A 21,990-nucleotide genomic window follows, 5' to 3' on the forward strand; every position below is an offset into this window, starting at 1 on the left:
TCACAGACCGCCACGTCTGTGTAATTTACTGGTCCAAAATGGAGAGCAAAGTATTTGTTAACTTGGCCGTGAGATCACACTTAACCTTAAGATCATAGTCATTGACTACATTGTTTTTATTCACAGCCTGCAGTTTTCATGAGCATGACTGGGCTTATAAAAAGTAGCAGAATGCTGACATCACATTATATATTTTATTTGTAGGGGTTTTCTGGAAGTACGATATTGATGACCTATCCTCAGGTGAAGGTCCAACTTCCAGCACCCACTCCGATCAGCTGTTTGAAGAGGCCATGGCATCCTCACAGAATAACAATTTCAGCATTGTACATTGTATAGGGGCATTGTGATTGGTATTGCATCCCAGGCATGTAACTCATGTGACTGATAGATGTGATGTCACTGGCCTAAGAAAAGGCTCTCACCAGAGCGCCATAGCATCTTTAAACAGCTGATCGTCACGGGTGCCCGGAATCGGACGCCGACCCCCACCGATCAGATATTGATGACCTATCCTGAGGATAGGCCATCAATATCGAACTCCTAGAAAACCCCTTTAACCCACATAATGCCTCAATTCCAATTAGTATTTTATATCTTGTCCATTCTTGATGGACTTTCCTTGAAGTGTTGGAGTGGACTCTTCATGGGATTCCTATTGTGAAGGGAAAACTATATATTTTCTGGTATGGTAAAATTATTGTTCTGGATATACCAGCCACTGACTACTACAATACATTAGCTGTAACGATGATTGCAGGGAGTACAATACCAGTAAATTTTAACTTTTTCCTTCAAGGCTTCACAACTAAAGGCGTTGATCATTCAGTCGATCATTGGCCCATCTAAACACCCCACCCATCAGTTCATCTGTTGACTGAACTCTTTTACACAGCCACAAAAGCCATCGTTTTTTGATAGCAAACAGAACATGTGCCGCTGACAATATGCAAGCTGTATGGAGGATGAATGATCACACTGATGATCATTCATTCCCCATGCATTAACAAGCACTGATCAACTAGTTATATCATTGATCAGCGGTGGTTATGGGCCAGCATCAGACCTTGTTAAAGGACCCTAACACTGCAAAGTGATCTCCTCATTAATTTATCTAATGAAGATACTCCTCTTGACAAATTAGCACCTTGCACCAAGTTGTTAAATTCCACCGGCGCAGGACTAAATTTAACCTGGCTATCTGATATGTGTGGCTGTTGTAGCTGAAAGATTGGTGACCGCGAACCAATAATTAAAGGTGACTGCGTACATAAGTCTTGTAGTCAAAATCACTCATAGATCTGGCAATCCTGGCCTTTTGCAGGTACTTTGTGGTTGGTGCACAGTTATATCTGTAAGATTTAATATGTGCAAAGAAAAGAATCTGGATGGCAAAGCGGTTGCAAGGATTTTTGCCTGAGGATCGAGCTAGAAATCCATATGGCCAAGCGTTGTTGATGGTAGACTCGTGTGTAGGTGGCACAGCACGTAGCCATAAAATCTATGGAATCCAGAAATACTGGTTATTTGTGTCAATTTCTCTCATTCCTGGTATGTACTACTTTTCTTTTTAATTTACTGTTTATTAGATACTCCCGATGAAAACCCTTATACCCCCACTTACATATTTCCTGAGCTTCCTGAAGTTAAACCTCAAGCAGAAGGTACCAGAGGATTGGCTGGAGCATGTGTTTTCCTATGTAATCCCTACAGTCACACCGCACCATTGACTGTGCTTGCTTACATAAGAGAATAATGCTGTATGTGTGCTAACATAATAATAGTTTTCTGTAGGTGTTATGGCCCTAACCCTATTAAGAAGGCAGTCGTAATCGTGTAACATGTTCTACCAGGAAGAAACACGAAACTCCATTACACGATATGGTGTATGGTGTACTATGCTGCTAATATGGTTGCCATTGTATAGTCCCCAGGAATTATCAGGGACTGCAGTTCTTAATAGCGTGTTAGAATTTAGTAATAATACCACGGGTACATGTGGACCTGCTGTTCTGTGCTGCTTTTCTCTGCTGCAGAGTTCAATCCCTACACTCCCACCTACCAGTTTCCTGTATCCACTCCTAGCCCTAGCTCCGAAGGTAATTGGAAAGACTAAAACTGGCCATACACAAGAGATGTTTGATGGCAAAAGAGATGCTGACCAAAAGGCAAATACTTGTGGCGAAGGTGATTTGGTGTCATTGTCCGGTGCCATTGTTGGCAGTACTGGGAGGTATCTCCCAAGGAAAGAGAACCATCTTGCTGGTGCCACTTTGTGGACACAGCTCCCTATGGGTCAAAATCCTACTTTTTAACAAGTTTTGGGATGTGACAAGGGAAAATGGCCAAGCCAAATATCCATTCGTATGTTTGGCTTAGATATTTTTCCCTGTCATGTCCCAAGGCTGGATTTTGACTCGGAGAGAGCCACTTTCACAAGGTGGTACTAGCAAGATGGTTTTCTTTCCTCGGGAGGTACCTCTTTGCATATTGTTTTCCCGTGGAGCGTTGCCAATAAGTCTCCATACCAAGGAGCACTTCCAGTAAGTCTCCATACAGAGCTGTTTTTTTTTTTTAAGGCGAGTCGGTGCCCTAGCTAAGTTGGCAATACTAAGAAAGTGGTTCATGCTAAATAACAGATCATAAGCTCAGGTCACAGAGCAAGGCAGACATTGATCTGCCAATGGTCAACAATTTATCGTTCATCCCTCCCAAACCAACCGCGAACGACGTTGAGGTTATTCAGAAAGTGGCCATCTGAAATCTCTAGTATATGGCCAGCTTAAGACTGTACTTTCTGTACTAATTCTCCTTTGGTTCTCTTAGGCTTGATTTGTGTATATAATGGATTTACGCTTGGATTTGCGGTGGTGTCTCTGATGTTTGTGGCTGTTGTGTAGTAACCATTAAAGCAAATGTGAACTCTTCAGAGTTTTGAATACATAAGGCCAGGCTCACTTTAGCATCTGTGTTTCAATTTTGGTTGTGCCATGCCTTCCATAATCCACTGAACACAATGTAGGACATACCAAGTGACTATATACGGCTAGGGTCTGGTATTTGAACACTGGCCAGTATGATGCTTCTACATTACTGCATAGCAGGGTGAGGGCTCCGTGTGTCAGCGGCTCTCCTCTGTTAACCAGCTCTATACAGTGCACTATACATTATGCGTAGACTGGTTTGTGCTGTAGACTGTCTAATGTATGTTTCATATGGATTTTTTTATGTGTTTGTTTTTCTATGGCTTATATATTTCTGTGATTCACTTACTTGAGTATTCAAATCTTATCTAAGAAGTCTAAAGATAACATGGAAAAACTACATATTTAAAGGGGTATACTGGTTGTGCAAGGTATCCCCAATTTACAGGATGTGGAATAACTATTAGGCTAGGGTTACACGACGACAGTGATCACGCAACAGCTGTCCAGCTGTGTTTGATTTCTTGTGACTGTCATGGCGATCCCATTCATTTCTATGGGATCACCACTATTCAGCGATCCTGGCTTCGACCGCTGTTGCGCGACCAGTAACCCTAGCCTTAAGGGCCCTTGCACCCGACCGTATGCCCTCCGAGACATACGGTCCGTCAGTGGGCCATATGTCCCGGATCGGCATTGATCGTGTGCACGGGAGTACACAGCATCATAGATTACAATGATGCTATGCACGTCGGGCCGCCCGCGGGACTATTGTAATCTATGATGCTGTGTACTCCCGTGCTCAAGATCAATGCCGCTCCGGGACATATGGCCCGCTCACGGACCGTATGTCTCGGAGGGCATACGGTTGTGTGCAAGTGCCCTAAATCCATGGCAGTTTAAATGCTGGGGCCTCTGAAATGAATGGAGCAGCAGGTGGGGCATGCACACACCAGCTCCATTCATCTCAATGGGACTGCCGGAAATAGCCAAGCACCATCTCTGGCAGTTCCATAGAAATGATCAATGTGGAAGGGCGTATTCGTCTGTTTTGATATTTGATATCTTCAGTATAGATCAACTATATCAGACTCCCAACAGCCCTTCCCCAATCTGGGGAGCTCTGTTCCATTCATTATGTACTCTTTGCAGTGGCAGTGCCTAGTAGCGCAGCTCAGTCCAATTAACTTGGATGGGACTGAGCAGTGCTAAGCTGTAAGACCAGACAAAGCCATTACCAGATGTATGGAGCTGTGCCTGGTAAACAGTGAAGGCCCCTTCAATCCGCTGATCATTTGGGATGGCAAGAATCAGATCCCCAATGATCTGATTATTACGGCCTATTCTCCAAGCGGCAGAAAACCTCTTTAAAGAGGACCTGTCACCTCTCCTAACATGTCCGTTTTAGTAACTACTTGCATCCCCATGTATTACCAATTCTGGAGCTTCTATTCTTATGACTCTATGATGAGCCACTCGTTTATTATTCACAGGTTGAAATGAATATCCAGGTGGGTGTTACCAGTTGGGAGGGTGTGTCCCTGCACAGTCTGACATTATCCAATCAGTGCTGACATTGTCAGACTGCAGGGACACATCCCCAACTGGTAACATCCATCTGGACCTTCAGCGCAAACTGCTAGTAATTCATTCAGTAGGAATAATACAGGGATGGCACAACACTGGGTCATAAGAATAGAGGCTCCAGAATTGTAATTGTAATTGTTTGTGGATGAATGAGACAGGGAGATTAGATTATGAGCCCCATTGGGAACAGGAACTGGTGTGAATGATGACAGTAGCTATACAGCGTTGCAGAATATGATGGCGCTATATAACAACAGGACCTTGAATAAATAGAAGCATAGGTAAGGTATAACTGTGTGCATTCCCATTGAGCACTGATTTATCATATGAGATTGTGGTGACACACTCCCCTGATAGTAATACAAGCAGCCGCATGTACAGTCACTCTCTATTATAGGGATGGATGGGCGCTTACGCAGTTTTAAGCCAGAGCAAACCCCTGTGTTCCGGTCGGACAATCTTACTAATGGTATGATTGATGGATGTCACAACATGGGCTGTGGTGCACAGTGTCTCCCCTCCTCTGCCAATGGTAATTTATGATTGTACAGCCCTGCAATTATAGCCCATGAGGCTGCTTAGATCTGCCTGTGAACACCTGTTAGTGTATTGCAGAGCTCAGGAATCTGGCCACTGAAGTGGATATTTGTGTGTCATAATTATGTAGAGTTATCATTACAGTTGTGTGCTTACCCATCTGCACAGGCTTCTTCTTGCTGTGAGATTTTGTCTCACTCTCTATTAGCTGGACGCATTTTTCATCTTTTTTTTTTCTTTTTTTTTTTTTTAGATGATGATTCAGATTCTTATCCAAACTACGGACGGCATTCATATATAGAAGATGGTAAGAGTTAAGATTTTTACAGCGTGCTGACATAACAGCTGCCTGTGACAAACCACTTACAGTCAGTTGCAATATAGCGGACGGCCACTAGGTGGCGAGATTCTACGCGTGAAACAAATTAAGTTCTATATCTGGAAATACTTTCTCCCACTCACAAATTCTTCTTTCTTCACATCGCCGTCAGGCATTCCGTTCTTCAATCCTGTTGCAGGAAAAGAAAAGCAAGATGGAAGCCCAAAAAAAAAAATATAAATCATGTGATGGGCACCAATGACACCCAGTGGACCTCATTGACTATAATAGGGCCCATCAGGTTTTTGTCTTGGTGTCCTTCATTTTACTGAACAAAATAGGTCTGCATGCTGCGCTATTGTGTCAGCCACTTTTGATAGAATCTGTAACACACCCTCTAACACAGATGTGAACTCTGCCTTACAGGGACTATGCTGTCCTATGTAAGGGGACAGTATGGGGGCATGTGCTCTCTTATTATGAAAAAAGCAAGAATGCTGTTTGGCCAAGAGGATTAATCCAAGATCACGCCGGACACACAAGTCTGATGTGTTCAAAAGTGGAGCCCTCCCTCTGCCCTCAAAAATACTCTGGACTCATAGCATTGTGTCCTTCGTGTTTTTTCATTGCTCCTATTAGCCTAAGGGACCGTTCACATGGTGAAAATTTGGCATGGAAACCTTGCCAAAATTCAGCCTGCAGCCGTGCGCTGTGTGCCTCGCATTAAAAACAGCAGGAGGCAGCGCTGCAGTCCACAGGCTGACCATTTAAAGCTATGACCACTCCATGAAGGGGCATGTCCTCTTTTCCTGGTGGAGTGTGCAGACAGCCACCACTGGAAGCCATTGCGATTGTCCCTCACGGTTTAGTTCCATTCAATGGAGCTAAGCTGCAAGCTGGTCCGCAGCAACTGCAGCAGAAACTGTGTCGGTTACTGCTGTGGCAGATTTTGACATCGTGTGAACAGGCCCAAACTTTGTACTGCACTCACCCAGGATAGCATTATCTGATGACAGATATGTTTTCACCCTTTTGCTGCCAGGGGTTTTTAAACATTTTGCACCTCTGGTAGCCAGGACATTTTTCACACTTTTGACATGTACAGATATAACCTAAATTACAAAAAAAAAAAAACATTCTAAGCCCCCATACCTATATACATATTTTCTGAAAGTCGACACCTGGCACATTGTCAAAATGACACTTAGTGCTTTATGCACACAGACGACTTCATGCAAATTTGCATCAAATTGTAACTTACATAAAAGTTGCAGAAAGTTGATATTAAGCATTAAAAATATGACCAAAACAGAAAGCTATACGCACCACATCTCCTAAAAGTTCAAAATATACAAAGTTCATACATACCATTTAGGCCTAAATTTAAATGCACATACAGTTGTGTTCAAAATAATAGCAGTCAGACATCACTAACCTGATCCATTACTGTTTTTGGTAGAAATGATATTTCTACATGGCAAATAATTTACTATCAGGTGTAGTAGCGTAATAGAAACCCAACAGACCCAACAGTCATGACATGCATGTTGCGGATTCTGTGTAATTGAATCACTAATTGAAAGGGGCATGTTCAAAATAATAGCAGTGTGGAGTTCAATGAGTGAGGTCATTCATTCTTTGAAAAACAGGTGGCAATTATTGCCCTTATTTAGGAAGGAAGGCAGCAAATGTTGTGCATGCTGGTTACAGTGCATTTCTCTCTGAAATTCTGAGGAATATGGGTCGTTCCAGACATAGTTCAGAAGAACAGCGTACCTTGATTAAAAAGTTGATTGGAGAGGGGAAAACATATAAAGAAGTGCAGAAAACGATAGGCTGCTCAGCTAAAATGATCACAAATGCTTTAAAATGGCAACCAAAACCTGAAAGATGTGTAAGAAAGCAAAAAACTACCATTCGAATGGATAGAAGAATAGCCAAAATGGCAAGGAATCAGCTCCAGGAAGATCAAAGAAGGTCTGAAGTTACCTGTGAGTACTGTTACAATTAGAAGACGCCTATGTGAAGCCAAGCTATCTGCAAGAAGCCCCCGCAAAGTCCCACTGTTGAAAAAAAGACATGTGCTGAAGAGGTTACAATTTGCCAAAGAGCACATAGACTGGCCTAAAGAGACATTTTGTGGACTGATGAAAGTAAGATTGTTTTTTTTGGGTCTAGTGGCCGGAGACAGTTTGTCAGACGACCCCCAAACATTGAATTTAAGCCACAGTACACTGTGAAGACAGTGAAGCATGGTGGTGCAAGCATCATGATATGGGGATGTTTCTCATACTACGGTGTTGGGCCTATTTATCACATACCAGGGATCATGGATCAGTTTGAATACATCAGAATTCTTAAAGAGGTCATGCTGCCTTATGCTGAAGAGGAAATGCCCTTGAAATGGGGGTTCCAACAAGATAACGACCCCAAACACACCAGTAAACGTGCAACATCTTGGTTCCAGACCAACAAGATTGACGTTATGGAGTGGCCAGCCCAATCCCCGGATCTTAATCCAATAGAAAACTTGTGGGGTGACATCAAAAATGCAGTTTCTGAGGCAAAACCAAGAAATAGAGAAGAACTGTGGAATGTAGTCCAATCATCCTGGGCTGGAATACCTGGTCACAGGGGCCAGAAGTTGGTTGACTCCATGCAACACAGATGTACAGCAGTTCTCAGAAACAGTGGTTATACAACTAAACATTAGTTTCAAGTGATTCAAAGGAAAGCCAAATCTTCAAACATTTTTCAGTTGATATAGTGAATGTTTGAGTTTGTAAAAAGGAATACAGACACTGCTATTTTTTTTGAACAGTCTAATATTCACTTTTCTTCAATTTTTTCAGAGGAAGAACACAAATTTGATATATTTTTCTTCGTGTTTTGATTTGTAATAAAATGTGTAGTGTTCCCAATGCATTTGTGTGTATGGAAATAAAAGCTATTAGAAGGATTTTAGGCTTTGCTCATTTTTTTATACACACTGCTATTATTTTGATAATATTCATAAAATCACCACAACTGGAAAGAAGACCTATCCAGGTTTAAAAGGGTTATCCCATTACAACAGTCTAGTTCCTATCCACAGCCAAGTACAAGTGCTCGGTTATCTATGACAGCCCCAAAAAATTAATGGAGCGGCAAAAGACGTACATATCCATATCTCCATTTTGCTACTCCATTCCTTGTGATTGGCGGGGGCTCAGTGGAGGTAGGGAATAAGTAGTTGTAACCCCTTTAAGGTGAATAATAAAAAAAAAAAGTAACCTATAACATACACTTATTACACACTCTGGTAGGATTTCGAGTTGTATCTCCTATTGTATCGGGGCTAACTGTCTTATTTTAAAGTTTAGATTCTCAGCTTTAAAACAAGATCTGCAGTTAATAGCAAGAATGTGCCTTATATGTCCATGGTTACGGAAGTGACACCCTGCTAGGACTTAAGAGATATGTCCTTGGCAGGGAAAGGGTTAAACCAGGAGAGCTGTGCCTTTTGGAATGATGTATAATGCACATAAATATGTATTGATTGATTTATTGGCAGCTTTCTTATCATACCCTTATTGAAACCAAGATCTCTTTATGGTATAATACATGTGTATTAGAAGCAGTGGTGCTCTGCGGGCTCTAACTTGTGTGAAAACCTGTAATATTTGGATTATTTGAAATTGCATTACTACTATATTTATTGCTCTTTGAGTATGAGGTGTGCCCCTTCCATCTACTAGTTTGGGAAGGTTTTAAAGATATATATGCAAAGTGTCTTCTAACAACATGGAAGGTCCTTGGTGGCTTCACAACAATGGCTGTTACATACGATTTTACGTTCAGATATCTGCTTGTTAACTAGATATTAATAGTACTTTATAAATCCACCAATATTGAATTTTTCTTATGCCATGTTATTGGCAGGAAAATCTCAAGCTTCAGTACCTCGTTCGAAGAGTGAGATGGATAACATTGACATGGACAAAAATGTCCGCAGATCCATCACATTACCTCTACCGACTCGCTCTTCTTCACTGAAGCCAAGCCATGAAAGGTAAGAAAACCCAAGCTGAAGTTGTCCATCTTTTTTTGAGGTTTATGTCTGAATGGTTTGTGTGGGTTCAGATCAGGTATAAATGCTGCAGGTTTTCCACAGCAGAATTGCATACAAAAAAGCCACAGCCTTTACAGTACCAACAAAGTGCTTGAGATTTTCGGAGATCTACATCCTGAAGAGAAAACTTGTACTGTACAGTGACTTGCGTTGCAGATCATCAATCCACAGCATATCAGTTCATTGTGTGGGTTTTACTTACAGCTTTCAACTTTAGCATCACAAAGATTAAAAACAGTGGAGGACCTAGACCATTTCAGGCGTTTTTTGTGGAGACCGTTTTGGTTCTGATCACATGTGGACATACCCTTGCATTTCCAATGCGGTGTGCTTTGAAAGTTAGTGATGGAGATTAGGGTTTTTTCACAATTTAACAGTGATTGCCCATCTGTGTATGATTGGTGGTAAACTGCCCCCCAAAAGGTCCAATGATCAGCAGAAAGAAGAGGCAACAGAACTTTCTGAAGCCACACTGTGTAGAATACACCCTAGCTGCTTCATGTAAAAAGTTTCCCATAAAAGTTTCTGGTTCTTCTCACTTCTGCTGCCAGCACCAGAGCACATGGGATTCAATATTCCAGAATGTTAACTTGAATTAATAGAGAAAATCCATTATCCAGTACATTCTGATATTGGCTTCCTCCTATATGGCCTTGTGGGAACGCTAATGTACTGTCATCTTGCCAGTTTAATTCGGGACACATCATTTGTTCACATAGTGGTCTTCTAGAGGCACATTTTTCCATGTAGGATTTGTCATGGCGTGATCTAGGACTTTCACTTCAGCATTGTCTTGAGTTGTGACAACCTTCACTCATGACGACGCTGCTCCTGGGTTTATATTCAGTGTCGTCAGTCGGCTTAGAAAGATGTAGAATTACAGGCTGGCCTGAAAGGGTTAGTAAGGCCTCTCCCAGTCCTCAGATGGCTTGGCCCTTCACCAAGGAGAAGTATCCAGAGAACAGAATAAGAAACATCTGCGTATCTGACTGCAACTCATATTAGTTTGGGTTAGAAACCATTCAGTTTCTTCTCTCGGAAACAGGCGATTAGAGTTTATTTCTATCCCACTATGTTCAGAGGAGCCGTCGTCAAAACCTAAATACATAAGAACAGACAAAAAGTGTCCATGACCTCAAGCAGATTTCCTGCCTGAAGATGAAAATGGCTGGACTGAGGATTAGCTGCCGTGGAGTATTTCCATCCAAAACACATGTTCCCCTGGTAACCGGGAGGTTTCATGGTTAATTGCTTTCCTTGTCCTCAGGAATGATTGGGATCCCCCAGACAAGAAGGTCGACACCAGAAAATACAGAGCGGAGCCAAGGAGCATTCATGAGTACCAGCCTGGGAAATCCTCTGCCCTCGTCAATGAGAAGATGGTAATGTAATGCTGGGTCTTGGTGTTTTTGTGCGTGTTCAGGGTCATGGTGGACATTGTTGTGTTACTAGCAGCACTTCGAGCCAAGATTAGTGAAGCTGAATCTACAATGACATTGCCAAAGTGTAAGTATTGCCCTTTATATGAGGACGGTAGAACTTTTAGATCCCTTGTCCGGTCCTAGGATGGGAAATGGATTGAGGTCGTTATGCTTAACATGTCCCTGCAGTCTCTGTGTACACAATACCCTGTGTTACCTGCATTGCTCACTGTCTAGTAATATGTTTGCTCTGATATAACGTGTGTCGTTGATAATGTCTAGAACTTTTGCACTTAACCATTTACAACTCTAAGGACGGGAATGGGGAAAAACTGTGTAATGTAATGTGCTTCATTTGTCCTGTGCTACTAAGTATTGACTTTTTTTTTTTTTTTTGTTGCAATAACTAAATTTTCATATATGGTACATAGCAACATACAGTAAAGTACACAAATCATCTTTTTGTGCATAGTGCTAGTGTAGCCAGAACTACAACCAATATCACAAAAGTAATAATTGTTTTTTTGCCTATAAGGCTCTTAGTTTTCAATTCCTATGAACAAAAGTTTATTCCCCAAATTCCCTGATATACATGGACCCTTACTTCCTATATCCAGTTCATGTTTATCTGTCATTCACAATGCATTAAAGGGGTTATGCCATGATAATTGTAAAAAAAAAATGAATATCTGACATCATATAGTACCCAACAATCTCTTTCTAACAAAGCTAGAACCAGCCCTGTACCTCACATAGATCCAGAGATCTCCCCATTCATTGCTCCAGTTGCTCTGCTAGATTTATCTCAGGCTGGAAGGTCAGGGGGTAGGTCCTTTTTGCTGCAGCTCTCTCCCTCTAACTGACACAGCTTCTAACAGTAGATATAACTGGTGGCAGTGAAAGATTTAAACTGAGGGCGTGCGACCACCTCTGAGGTGGACAAGAAATAAGAAAAAGAGCAAACAGCAGGTGGAGTTATACAGATAGATTTCATTGAATAGCTCAGTGGCTATTCTCAGTTTTCAGTATTCAGATCCGGGTGCTGGTTTGAAAAATGTAGAATGTGTTTTGTGGGATAACCCCTTTAAAGGGATAGTTCGATCATGTGATATTATATCCTATTGCTAGGATGTGCCACGGCATTCTAATTGGTGGGATCTGACCTCTGGAACTCCCACCATTCCTAAGAACAAAGGGGTCAAAGTTTAATGTAGCTGCGTTGAAAAATAATTCACATTAACTGGGGAACGAACAGAACACTTGCATAGTGACCTCCTTCTTATCTCTTCAGTTGAAGATCCACTGATTACTAGGCTCCTCTTCTGTCATCCAAGATGTCCCCACCGTTTCTCAGACTAGCTGATGAATTTGGTAGTCCAGCACTTCCTGCTGCCCTTGCATTGGCCAGCACTGCTCATGTGATCAGCTCTGGCCAATCCAAGAGCAGGGTTGGACAATGAGGAAGTGTCTTGGGCTACCAATGCACAGTAGCCCAAGATTTGAGGATTGTGTGAACTTACCCCAGGCACATGTTCCCAGCCTGGGATCAGTAGCCACAGCTCATGCGTGATTCGGAATTTCTCGCTAGCGCTGTGGCGAGAGGTTCAGACTCATGCTTGTGCTGTGGGTTCAGATCCCATGCTTTGATTATGCGCCCAATGTACGGCACGTAAACCCAGGAGGGGCTGCCACTCAGGATCACAGCGCATCTTGGATAACCCCTTTAAGGCTACTATGTCCTCATATATTACATTCCATGAGTAAACTGCACTTGACACAGTTGGAGTGTGGGAAAGAGAATGGGATGAATGGTCTTGGCCAAGCAAAATGATTCAGAACCTGACATATTTGCAACATCCTAAAGTAGAAACCTCATACCAAAAATGTTCTAGCGATCGGTGAGGACCCCAGTGATCGGACCTCCACTGATCGGACCTCCACTGATCAGACACTTATCCCCTATCCATCATTGTAATGGGACAACCACTTTAAGTTAACAGGGTTTGCCGGGATCACAGTATTGAAGGCCTATCCTAAACTGATTTTTATGCCCACCTAAAAGATGCGATCACCGACAAACACTGGTGTGCCGACTGTTCCCTGAGCGAGAACGAACTTTAGTAGAGAGGTTTGTTTGGCCGACCATCGGCCTGTGATAAAGGTTTCCGTTCAATCAGCATTCAGTAGAGCTGTAAAGATGTAATGACACATTTGTAACTCTGGGTGACGCCAGTGATTTAATTTATTATTTTCAAAAAAATCTGAGTAAATATAAATAAATGTAATTTACCCCATCATAGTGGGAATTGATAGAATGGAAAGATACAGCTTTTGAGCAGCCTTTCCCTTTAAACGAAGGTGCACTATTCTTTACCTCTAGGCAAAAGCCTGTCATTGGTAAGGGTAATACTGAACAGCGATTCTAGGTATTCCATCAGTTCATGTTCTCCAGGCTTTACATCATCAGAACACAACTATTTAGGATATAATACAGTACATAGTGTTTTATGATGGGTGTTGTAGTGCCTGTGAGGATAATCAGTCAGTGTTAGTGTGCCTTGTAAGTCGTATGTCCACCCTTGAATACTATTTTTAATCTAAATGGGTTAAAAATTCAAATTTGATACATTTAGATTTTCTAAACATATCTTTATAGCGGTTGGAGCTCGCTATTTCTAATGCAAAGAAATTCAATGCAAAGGCATACATTTAAAAAATAACATGCTGCTTACCTGCTGCTACCACTAGAGGGGGCTTTTTGCATACTGTTTTACATCAATAATAGGTCAGTATGCAGAAAGCTCCCTCTAGTAGAAAATCATCTTTTAACTCTATATCCATGCAGAGGATTTGGAGCTCTCTATCAGAAAAATAGAGCTGTGACTGTTATATAGTTATATTAAGATTTAATTAGCCCAGAATTTTGAACCTTACAAAAGACCTGATGATTAAACGTGAAAGTTTACTAAGGGTTACTCCAGCTTTTTATATGTTAAATAAATTTCTACCCCTGCCCCTCCGGACCTGTGGAGTCTAGCATAGTTGCCTGCTCCCCGCCGGTCTTTTTCGGCTCCTTTTGTCCACTGCTCTCTTCGGTGCTCTTTAGTCCTCGCAAGTGAATTCCCAAAATGGACTGGGGTCACGCTCCCCTTAGCAGCACATGACCTAGTGACATGCTGCTTGAGGATAACGTCACCACTTTAAGGTACTTTCACACTTTAGGGTACTTTCACTTTTTTTTTTTTTTTTTTTCGGCACTGAGTTCCGTCAAAAGGGCTCAATGCCGGAAACTGATCAGGTATATCCCCAATCCCCATGCATTCTGAATGGAGAGCAATCCGTTCAGGATGCATCAGGATGTCTTCAGTTCAGTCATTTTGACTGATCAGGCAAAGGATAAAACCGCAGCATGCTAAGATTTTATCTTCGGCCCAAAAAAATGAAGACTTGCCTCCATAGGAATGTATTCGTGCCGGATCCGGCATTCAAAATGCCAGATCCGTCCTTCTGGCCTGCGCATGCGCAGACCGAAGAAAAAGGTGAAAAAAATAAATGACTCCGGAAAGACAGATCCGGCATTTCAATGCATTTTTCTGACTGATCAGGATCCTGATCAGTCTTACAAATGCCATCAGTTGGCATACGTTTTGCCGGATCCGGCAGGCAGTTCCGGGGACGGAACTGCTTGCCTGATCACTCTGCCGCAAGTGTGAAAGTAGCCTTAGCCAGTTATTAGCACGTATCCCCCATCCATGCTGTAAGTTTACATGCGGGGAACAGAGCACGGTAAAGAGTGCTCTGGATCGAGGGAGCCAGAACCAAGCAGCGGGGAAGCCAGTAAGTGTGCTTGACTCCACAGGGCCGACAGGGAGGAGAATTGAAAAAACTTATGGGAATCTGGAACAACCTTTTAAGGTTAATCAGCTCAGCAGCAAAGAGTGCATCACGATAAGGAGATCACTTGATACTAGATATATATACTGGATATAGTGGCAAAACATTTGTATTTATTTATTTTACAATCGGAGAAGCAGCAAAAAATACAAAATGATATATTTTGAAATAAACAAAAATAGTTTGTCCCATAATAATAATTATTTAATGTTCTGCTCATCCCATTTGTGATATCAGATGGTAGCAAAACTAAGTGCGAGAACCTGTTGTGTTGAAGATTAGTTTCTTATTCGGAAATTCTTATATGAGGCATGTTAGGTGCATAAAACCTCACTTGTGCTGTGTAAATTAAAAGAAGATAAAACCGTCTTGATTACCAGATGTACCAGCAAATTCCACCGATTTAGCTTGTATCTACTAAATGAAGCTCCACCTTTGGGACCACTCTCATAGCTTGATTGTCTAGCACTGTCAATCAATGGGGAAGTGGGGAGTGCCCAGCTTAGAGGGGTGCTACAAAAGCAGCGCTCTAAGGGCTCTGGCCGGCCACTTGGTGCTCAAACCAGCTCATTTTTATATTACTAAAAATCCAGATGTCTCGGCAACAGTTCTACCTACAGACAAAGCAAAGGTATTGTTTTAACAGCATGATCAAGCCTACCAGGCAGCATGCCTGCTTTAATAGGGATGATCATGCTGACAGATGCTAACTTCTTCTCTGTCTGGTCATTTAGCATGGCACAGAGTCTGTTAGCAATCTTGGTCGGACCAGCAGTCGGTCTAGGGAAAAGTGAGGGGCGGTGACTCAAGTAGAGCAACATTATGTTATCCCAATAGTGTGGCTGGTCAGGGCTCACATTATACTAATCGATGTGCTGCTCCCTGTCAAGAAAACAACAGAGGCGTCATTCTATCAGTTACTCCAGCCCTTAACCCACTACTATAATGGGGATTACTTTGCAGATAAATCCTTCCCTGTGTAACAAAGTCATACACTAAGATAATTTTCCTTGCCCATTGAGAACGTTTATGTCTCTGAGATCATTTGGTTTTCAATACGTAGCACTGAAGGCATCTAAAAAATAACCTGTCAAAAATGATTAAAAAAAATTAGTTTTCAATAACTAGTGACAATGCATATAACTTATAAAAAAAAGTAATTATATATAAAATATAAAAAAGATCCCTTTCTGGAAGTGCCCCTTTTTAAAGTGGCTTCAAAGTGGAGTTTCTCTTGCGCTAGGTGAAGCCTCAGTCTAGTACCAGCACATTTATACAGTAAGTACTGACCTACTGAAGTGTAAGACAATATACCTTAGTCTTATGGGGAGGAGAGCTGACTGTAATGCATTTAACCGATTAAAGCGGCGGCACAGCCAACACATCTGTAACACTCTGCTCTGTTGTGTGCCTTCCCCTTTTGTGTGATTTTTTTCGGCATGTCTGTATTGTTTATGCTGTCACTTTATTCATTGTACTCTTGTGTCTTGCTGAAATGTCTCTGTAATTTTCTGTCTTTTGTTTCATCCGACCTCTTGACTGTGTTGGAACTTCTGTTTCTTGCATATCCATGTTCTGTTAGAGATGCAGGATGAAGTCCGCCGGTTCCATCCGCTGTAACAGATCATAAATCTCCCCATTTAGTTTCCAGTCCTGGCAGTGGAAAGACGTGCTTGGGAATTCTGCATCTCTTAACGGTCCCCTTTCCTTCTTCTTTTCATAATCTTCTTCTCCTTCTTCCTTCCATTCCCCTGTCATGAACTCTGTAGACTCGGGATAAAAGTCCAGAAGAGGTAGATTTAAAGAATGAACCTTGGTATAAATTCTTTTCGGAATTGGAATTTGGGAAACCGGTAAGTAGGATAGATCTCTTATCAGCTACTGTGTGCTTTGTTATAGCTGCAAATAACGTAACAATAGCCACTTGTAGAGGGAACAAAAGATCCTTTTCTCGGTCACAGAGCAGATCTTGGATTTTAGCTACTATCTACTAGAATAGATCAGTTTTAGTGCATGTTCTACTGACCCAGTGGTGGTGTGGTTGGTATAGGCACTTTTATTCAATCCCCTGTTTGTTGACATTCCATTCTCCAGCCTCCACTGTTCCTGGTGTCCATTTATTGTGATGAAATTTCCGTTATCCGGTTGCCTCAACAATTACGCACTCAAATGTAATTATTGCCCAGCAGTTATCTGATTTATGGCTGCAGATATTGGCAGTGTTTGTATACAGATCCTAATGGAGCCTAGATATCACATTAGTGTGTTTCTGGAAGAGTCAGGAAACAATGTCCAGATAGATTCCACCTCATTTTACTTAGACTCTATTTAAAGGGAATGTGTCATCAGAAAATCACCTATTATTCAAATCAAGTTTTTTTTTTGTAGTTATTTTAATTCTCCATATCAATATCTATATTTAAACAAAAACCATAAAATCCTGCAGTTTTCACACTGGCCACTAAGCCAACTAATAGGTGCTACTTTCTTGGTCTGTACAGATCACTTTACTGCAGTTATCTGCTTACTGGTCATTGTAATCCTGCCTGTAATGATATCACCTCTGTGTATAGATAAGACAGGATCCCATATTCACAATAGGTAATTGTCAAAGCTTACCTATCCTTCCCTTGTACAATGACCTCTGCACAGGTCACACATCATGCCTAGAAAACTCTCCTATAGAAGTCAATGAGGTCCCCTCCCATCCATTGTGTCTGCTCTGTAAAGCGATTCTTTAAAAAGGAATTGCGTTATCAGAAAATGAACTATTGGTTAACTCATGTTTTTATGTTTAACATATTTTTTAAGAATTTTTGGTGATGTTATTTCAAATTTTCCATGTAAGTGTACTTTCACACTAGCGTTTTTCTTTTCCGGCACTGAGTTCCGTCCTAGGGGCTCAATACCGGAAAAGAACTGATCAGTTTCATCCCCATGCATTCTGAATGGAGAGAAATCCGTTCAGGATGTCTTACGGAGGAAATACCGCAGCATGTTGTGGTATTCTCTCCGTCTAAAATTCCGGATCAGTTGCCGGAATGCCGGATACGGCATTCATTTACATTGAAATGTATTAGTGCATTAAAATACCGGAATACCGGTCTGCGCATGTGCAGACTGGTAAAAATGTGAAAAAAATATATAACGGATCAGTTTCTCCTGATGAAATGCGGAGAGACGGATCCGTTCTTGCAATGCATTTGTAAGACTGATCCATCTACAAATGCTGTCCGTTTGCATGCAGATTGCCGGATCCGAGTTGCAGTTCCGGCTACGGAACTGCTTGCCGGATCACTCTGCCGCAAGTGTGAAAGTAGCCTGAATATTTATATTTAAACCAAAAAACACAAAACCCTACAGTTTTCCCGCTGGCCGCTAAGCCTATTAATAGGCGCCACTTTTTGGTCTGTACAAATCACTTTACTGCAGTTATCTGCTTATTTGTACAAAGGTGATATCATTACAGGCAGGATTAGAATGACAGATAAGACAGGACCCTCCATTTTCAAAAAGGTGATTGTCAAAGCTTACCTATCCATCCCTTGTACAATGACCTCTGCACAGATCACAGAGCATGCCTAGAAAACTCTCCCATAGAAGTCAATGAGGTCTCCTGACCATCGTGTCTATGGCCCATGGGGCTGTTGTAAAGCAATTTTCTTAATGCTTTCTATATGCTGTTAAGCAGAGGTCGCGAATACGTCTGTACAAGCGTCATAGACGCCTGTACAGGCAGTTTTACTCCCTAAAAAATGTCTGCTGCGTATGAATACACACAATGATTTCACTGCCATTCATGAGCGCTGTGACCGGCACGGGCAGCACAGCCAATCACAAAGCTCCTCACAGTACAGAGCTTTGTTATTAGAGAGGAGGCTGCTGATTTGTCAGTATCCACAGGCTGCCGTGCCATTGGCCGATCTTCTCACCCCCCTTCTCCCGCGCGCTGAACACATAGCAGCAGCCATTCCGCGCCATTTCCTGCTGCTGATGAAGGGAAAGCATGGCGGGAATGGAGCCTCTGCGGAGTAAAGACAATGAGAGAAGTGTCAGGCTTGTGCCCAGGTGATGTCACACCAGAAGTGCCCTGCAGGCTTCTGGGAGCCCCATGTGGAGGTTTATCAATGGAAAACTAATAGCCAAGAGGCTAAACAAAACCCTGCTTCTTATGTTACATCAGAACTTTCACTTGATTGCTCTGATACCTAAACACCAAAAAGGAAAAAAAGAATTTTAAAAACCTGCTGTTTCTCTAGATGACCTTATGTTGATAGTAGTGTTAATAGAGTCTCAAGGGTCTATAAAAGCAGGTACCCTACTTTTATAAGCCTTTGGGACTCTATTAACACTACTATCAACATAAGGTCATCTAGAGAAACAGCAGGTTTTTAAAATTCTTTTTTTCCTTTTTGGTGTTTAGGTATCAGAGCAATCAAGTGAAAGTTCTGATGTAACATAAGAAGCAGGGTTTTCTTTAGCCTCTTGGCTATTAGTTTCTCTATGTAAGGACCCTGGACCCTGGAGATCACCGAGAAGACTATAGGGTCCATGATACTGTGCAACAGTCCGATATATTGTGTATAAGACTGTCCTATAACTGCCTCCTGTACATTCGTCCCAGACCCCACCCAGTGCCACCAAACCACCACTGCTCCCTGCCACAACCACCAGACGTCCCTGTTCAATTCTTATTGCATTGAGTTTTGCACAGTCTACTGCCCCGATCCCTACGTGACAGATTTGGTGCTGAGACAGAAATTTAAAATGGTCAAAATTTGCTAATTCTGCATGGAAGACCTAGAGAAGACTGGTAATGGTTTCCCTGCATGAATAGCAACCCCTTAATGTTATATAAGCCTACGTATTATATATATGAATAACTACAATTTTCATACTCCTCCTCGGCTAAAAATACTTCTCAAAAATGGTCAGAGGAGTATTTTTACTCTTCTGGAAAAAAATGTAGTACGACCTCTGCTGTTAAGAACAGCTCAGACAAGATGGCCGCCCCCATAATCTTGTTCAGGAAATAGAATAAAAAAAATCTGCAATCAGAAAATAAAAACAAATTAGAAAAAAGGATGTGTGTTGCCATCTGGTTTTAACTGGCAGATCAGATTTTTGGTGAAACATTTCCTTTAAGGTGCAGTTCTCTTACACATCCACAGGATAGCTATTCACACCATTTCATCTTCAGACTAATGATACATTTTACAATACAAGTGATCATTTACATGTCGCATATCAACAAGCGGTCATGCTAATAATTAGGAAGGCGTTCAACTTTCGCCAACAATAAACGTTGGACACTTTGATCACTCTGAATTTACAGCCTCGGGTTCCATCCCCCATCTAAACCTGCAGGTTCTTAGTATGAGAAGTAAACCTTGTGGTTACTATAGCTGGGCACCATTGGTGTGTGAGTCTGGAGACAGTGACCCAGGTTTACTAATGTGCCCGCGCCAAAAATCTGTGGCACAGCTTGGCGCATCTTAGGGTATGGCCACACGTTCTGCTTGTCTGATGCGGTTTTGAAAACAAGAGAGATTGTTTTTTTAAGAGTATGTTCCTAATGCTTTCTCTGCTTTTATGATCCATCCTGATGTTGGCCTCCAAAACTTCATCAGGAAACTGGACCACGTGACCGTACTCTTAGATATTTTATAGCTAACCACATGGCTGGCTTCTCACTGGCAAGAACATTGGCTGCATTTGTTACAGATGAATTTAGCAGCTGCTGGTTGGAGAATGGAAAATGCTGTGAGAATGTAACTTCATGAAGGTGTGATATGATGGCTGGACACCTTCATGTATGTATATAGGACAGCTTTACATTTATTATCTGCCTTGTTTTATACAACTTAATCTTCTAGAATTATATTCCATGCTCCACTTGAACATTAATATAGACTATAGAGCACCAGGTCACTAGTATACAACATGCTCCATTAGATCACTAGTATACACCATGCTCCACTAGAACACTAGTATACACCATGCTCCGCTAGAACACTAGTATACCCCATGCTCCGCTAGAACACTAGTATACACTGTACTGCACCAGAACACTAATATATGCACCGTACTGCACCAGAACACTAATATATACACCGTACTGCACCAGAACACTAATATATGCACCGTACTGCACCAGAACACTAATATATACACCGTACTGCACCAGAACACTAATATATACACCGTACTTCACCAGAACACTAATATATACACTGTACTGCACCAGAACACTAATATATACACCGTACTGCACCAGAACACTAATATATACACCGTACTTCACCAGAACACTAATATATACACTGTACTGCACCAGAACACTAGTATACACTGTACTGCACCAGATCACTAGTATACACCATGCTCCACTAGAACACTAGTATACACCATGCTTCACTAGAACACTAGTATACACCATGCTTCACTAGAACACTAGTATACACCATGCTTCACTAGAACACTAGTATACACTGTACTGCACCAGAACACTAGTATACACCATGCTCCACTAGAACACTAGTATACACTGTACTGCACCAGAACACTAGTATACACTGTACTGCACCAGAACACTAATATATACACCGTACTGCACCAGAACACTAATATATTCACCGTACTGCACCAGAACACTAGTATACACCATACTGCACCAGAACACTAATATATACACTGTACTGCACCAGAACACTAGTATACACCATTCTCCACTAGAACACTAGTATACACCATGCTCCGCTAGAACACTAGTATACACTGTACTGCACCAGAACACTAGTATACACCATGCTCCGCTAGAACACTAGTATACACTGTACTGCACCAGAACTCTAGTATACACCATGCTCCGCTAGAACACTAGTATACACTGTACTGCACCAGAACACTAGTATACACCATGCTCCGCTAGAACACTAGTATACACTGTACTGCACCAGAACACTAGTATACACCATGCTCAATTAGATCACTAGTATACACCATGCTCCGCTAGAACACTAGTATACACTGTACTGCACCAGATCACTAGTATACAACATACTCCATTAGATCACTAGTATACACCATGCTCCACTAGAACACTAGTATACACTGTACTGCACCAGAACACTAGTATACACTGTACTGCACCAGAACACTAGTATACACTGTACTGCACCAGAACACTAGTATACA

General features: G+C 41.8%; 1 protein-coding gene across 21 annotated transcripts in view; it reads left to right on the top strand.

Moving 5' to 3' along the window:
* SORBS1 (sorbin and SH3 domain containing 1) overlaps positions 1-21,990 on the top strand; it is a 353,742-nt gene that overhangs the window by 268,679 nt on the left and 63,073 nt on the right. For 17 of the 21 annotated variants that reach the window (XM_040436109.1, XM_040436104.1, XM_040436089.1 and 14 more), the window contains 5 exons: positions 1,590-1,664; positions 5,302-5,355; positions 9,289-9,418; positions 10,746-10,860; positions 16,563-16,646. In XM_040436109.1, the coding sequence (XP_040292043.1) occupies positions 1,590-1,664; positions 5,302-5,355; positions 9,289-9,418; positions 10,746-10,860; positions 16,563-16,646 (458 nt within the window). The remainder of the gene's footprint in view (positions 1-1,589; positions 1,665-5,301; positions 5,356-9,288; positions 9,419-10,745; positions 10,861-16,562; positions 16,647-21,990) is intronic. The other 4 variants (XM_040436102.1, XM_040436105.1, XM_040436098.1 and 1 more) reach the window with 2 other exon arrangements.

Source organism: Bufo bufo, chromosome 6, assembly GCF_905171765.1.
Source record: "Bufo bufo chromosome 6, aBufBuf1.1, whole genome shotgun sequence".
Lineage (NCBI taxonomy): Eukaryota > Metazoa > Chordata > Amphibia > Anura > Bufonidae > Bufo > Bufo bufo.